The sequence below is a fragment of the Pipistrellus hanaki genome (assembly GCF_964339955.1).
Source record: "Pipistrellus hanaki genome assembly, contig: scaffold_97, whole genome shotgun sequence".
NCBI lineage: Eukaryota > Metazoa > Chordata > Mammalia > Chiroptera > Vespertilionidae > Pipistrellus > Pipistrellus hanaki.
The window spans coordinates 50,920-55,000 of NW_028182239.1; the positions used below are offsets into that span (position 1 = coordinate 50,920).

Consider the following 4,081-nt stretch of genomic DNA (forward strand, 5'->3'; position numbering starts at 1 on the left):
GGCGCTCAGGGGGGTCAGAGGCCCAGGGGGGGCGCGCTTAAGGGGAGGATCAGAGCGCAGGACGCAGCGCGCGCCCCTTGGTGAGGTTTGGGGCACCGCGGTGCCCGTTCTGTTCCCAGGCGCTCAGGGATGGGCGCACGGCACTCAGGGGGGTCAGAGGCCCAGCGGAGGATGGAGAATCCGGTCCAGACTGTCCGTTTGGCCCAGAGAAGCGCGCATAACGGGGTCATCAGAGCGCAGGACGCAGCCTGCGCGCGTTGGCGAGGTGCTGGGGGCCTTCTGTCCATTCCCAGGCGCTTGGGGAGGGGCGCACGGCGCTCAGAGGGGGTCAGAGACCCAGGGGGCACGCGTAACGTGACGACCCAGGGGTCGTCATTGCGCAGGACGCAGCGTGCGCGCCTTGGCGAGGTCCGGGGCGCCCAGTGTCCGTTCCCAGGCGCTCAGGGGGGTCAGAGGCCCAGGGGGCGCGCGTAACGGGATCAGGACGCAGCGTGCGCGCGTTGGCGAGGTCCGGGGCGCCGGGGGCGCGTTCCCAGGCGCTCCGGGAGGGGCGCACGGCGCGCTCGGCGGGGTCAGAGCCCCAGGGCCTCGGCGTGCTTGCGCGCCTTGAGCCGCAGGTCGGCGATGCTGGAGGTCTTGCTGCTGCTCTTGGCGGCGGCGGCGGCGGCCACCACGGCGGCCGAGTCCGCGGACAGCGAGGCGATGGGGAGGCCGAACGGGGGCGGCGGGAAGACGAGGTAGGGCGCGTGCGCGGCGAGGTGCGGGTGCAGGTGCGGGTGCGCGTGCGCCACGCCTTCCAGCTGCAGCTGCGCCTGGACCTGCGGGGGGGGGGGGGGGGAGACGGTGGGAGGAGACGGGGATACCCCAAATGGGGCGCGTTAGGACGCACGGAATTTTTCTATCCAAAGGGACCCCCAGGCCTGGGTCTCTCCTTCCCTCTCTCCTTCTCGCTCCCTTTGCGCCGCCAGCCCCCCGCCCGCCTGGGGAGACCCCCGGAGCCACTCCGCTGGGGAGACGGAGAGAGAAAAGGGGACACAGGGGACACCCCCAAATGGGGCGCGTTAGGGCGCACGGAATTTTTCTATCCAAAGGGACCCCAATGCCTGAATCTCTCCTTCCTTCTCTCCTTCTCTCCCTCTGCGTCTGGGAGACCCCCATATCCACTCCGCTGGGGAGACGGGGGGGGCGAGAAAAGGGGGGACGGGGGACCCCCAAAAGGGGGCGCGTTAGGACGCACGGAATTTTTCTCTCCAATCTCCTTCCTTCTCTCCTTTTCTCTCTCCCTTTGCGCCCCCAGCGCCCCGCCCGCCTTGGGGACCCCCCGTGGCCACTCCCCTGGGGAGACGGTGGGGGGACAGGGGACCCCCAAATGGTGCGCCTTAGGACGCAGCGAATTCTCTATCCAAAGGGACCCCCAAGGACTGTGTCTCTCGGTCCTTCTCTCCTTCTGTCCTTCCTTCCCTCCTTTTGTCCTTCCTTCCCTCCTTCTCTCCCTCCTTCCCTCCTTCCCTCCTTCTCTCCCCACTCGCCTGGAGACCCCCATATCCACTCCGATGGGGGGCCTCGGGACTGGGGCTCGGTGCGTAACGGTCTGAGCGTGAGCGTCTGTGCGTCAGCGTCTGTGCGTCAGCGTCTGTGCGTGAGCGTTTGTGCGTGAGCGTCTGTGCGTGACTATCTGTGCGTGTCTGTGCGTGAGCGTCTGTGCGTCACCGTGCGTGAACGACTGTGCGTGTCTGTAAGTAACTGTGTGCAACCGTCTGTGCGTGACCGTCTGTGCGTGACCGTGTGTGCCTGAGCGTCTGTGCGTGACGTCTGGGCGTAACCCTGCGAAACCGTCTGTGCGTGAGCGTCTGAGCGTCACCGTCTGTGTGTCACTGTCTGTGCGTGAGCGTCTGTGCGTGAGCGTCTGTGTGTGAGCGTCCGAGCGTCAGCGTCTGTACGTGAGCGTCTGTGCGTGAGCGTCTGTGCGTGAGCGTCTGAGCGTGAGCGTCTGTGCGTGAGCGTCTGTGCGTGAGCGTCGGTGTGTGGAGCGTCTGTGCGTCAGCGTCTGAGCGTCAGCGTCTGTCACCGTCTTAGCGTGAGCGTCTGTGCGTCAGCATCTGAGCGTGAGCGTCTGAGGGTGAGCGTCTGAGCCTGAGCGTCAGCGTCTGTGCGTGAGCGTCTGTGCGTAACTCTGCGTAACTGTCTTGCGTGTCTGTGCGTAACCCCGCGTAACCGTCTGTGCGAAACTCTGCTTTACTGTCTGTGCGTGACCGTCTGTGCGTCAGCGTCTGTGCGTCACCATGCGTAACCATCTGTGCGTGAGCGTCTGTGCGTCACGGTCTGTGCGTCATCGTCTGAGCCTGAGCGTCTGACGGTGAGAGTCTGTGAGTCGGCGTCTGTGCGTGAGCGTCTGAGCGTCACCATCTGTACGTGTCTGGGCGTGAGCGTCTGTGCGTGAGCGTCTGAGCGTCAGCGTCTGAGCGTGAGCGTCTGACGGTGAGAGTCTGTGCGTCGGCGTCTGAGCGTCAGCGTCTGTGCGTGAGCGTCTGAGCGTGAGCGTCTGTGTGTGGAGCGCCTGTGCGTGAGCGTCTGAGCGTGAGCGTCTGAGCGTGAGCGTCTGTGCGTGAGCGTCTATGCGTAACTCTGCGTAACTGTCTTGCGTTGTCTGTGCGTAACCCTGCGTAACCGTCTGTGTGTAAGCGTCTGTGCGTAACTCTGCTTCACTGTCTGTGCGTGTCTGTGCGTGACCGTCTGTGCGTCAGCGTCTGTGCGTCACCATGCGTAACCATCTGTGTGTAAGCGTCTGTGCGTCACGTTCTGTGAGCGTCTGTGACTGAGCATCTGTGCGTGAGCGTCTGTGCGTCACGGTCTGTGCGTCACCGTCTGAGCCTGAGCGTCAGACCGTGAGAGTCTGTGCGTCACCATCTGAGCGTGAGCGTCTGAGCGTCACCATCTGTACGTGTCTGAGCGTGAGCGTCAGCGTCTGAGCGTGAGCGTCTGACGGTGAGAGTCTGTGCGTCGGCGTCTGTGCGTCACCGTCTGTGCGTGAGCGTCTGAGCCTGAGCATCTGAGGGTGAGTCTGTGCGTGAGCGTCTGAGGGTGAGAGTCTGTGTGTGGAGCGTCTATGTGTGAGCGTCTGTGCGTCAGCGTCTGAGCCTGAGCGTCTGAGCGTCGGCGTCTGTGCGTCGGCGTCTGTGCGTCAGCGTCTGAGCCTGAGCATCTGAGGGTAGCGTCTGTGTGTGAGCGTCTGTGCGTCACCGTCTGTGCGTCAGCGTCTGAGCCTCAGCGTCTGAGCGTGGGCGTCTGTGCGTGAGCGTCTTGCGTGAGCGTTTGTGCGTCACCGTCTGAGCGTGAGCGTCTGTGTGTGAGCGTCTGTGCGTCACCGTCTGTGCGTCAGCGTCTGAGCCTCAGCGTCTGAGCGTGAGCGTCTGTGCGTCACCGTCTGTGCGTCAGCGTCTGAGCCTCAGCGTCTGAGCGTGAGCGTCTGTGCGTGAGCGTCTGAGCGTCAGCGTCTGTCCGTCAGCGTCTGTCACCGTCTTAGCGTGAGCGTCTATGCGTGAGCGTCTGTGTGTCACCGTCTGTGTGTGAGCGTCTGTGCGTCAGCGTCCGTGCGTCAGCGTCTGAGCCTCAGCGTCTGAGCGTGAGCGTCTGTGTGTGAGCGTTTGAGCGTCAGCGTCTGAGCGTGAGCGTCTGTGTGTGAGCGTCTGTGCGTGAGCGTCTGAGCCTGAGCGTCTGAGCGTCTGAGGGTGAGAGTCTGAGCGTCACCGTCTGTGTGTGTCTGTGCGTGAGCGTCTGTACGTAACTGTGTGTAACTGTGAGACGTGGAGCGGATCAACGTGGGGTGGGTACCACCGCCTTCCGTCTGTGCGTCAGCGTCTGTGCGTGTCTGTGCCTCTGAGCGTCTGAGCCGCAGCGTCTGAGCGTGAGCGTCTGAGCCTGAGCGTCTGAGCGTCAGCGTCTGTGCGTCAGCGTCTGAGCGTCAGCGTCTGAGCGTCAGCGTCTGTGCGTCAGTGTCTGTGTGTGGAGCGTCGGTGCGGGAGCGTCGGTGCGTGAGCGTCGGTGCGTGAGCGTCTGAGCGTGAGCGTCTGTGCGTCACCGT

At 64.3% G+C, this 4,081-nt stretch overlaps 1 protein-coding gene across 1 annotated transcript in view; it reads right to left on the reverse strand.

The window, feature by feature from the left end:
- Positions 1 to 537: 537 nt before the first annotated feature.
- Positions 538 to 4,081, reverse strand: part of LOC311616193 (short stature homeobox protein-like) — a gene marked incomplete at its 5' end in the record, with an annotated part of 7,126 nt that continues 3,582 nt past the window's right edge. The window contains 1 exon segment of the mRNA XM_084907466.1: positions 538 to 818. Within this exon segment, the coding sequence (XP_084763592.1) occupies positions 573 to 818 (246 nt within the window).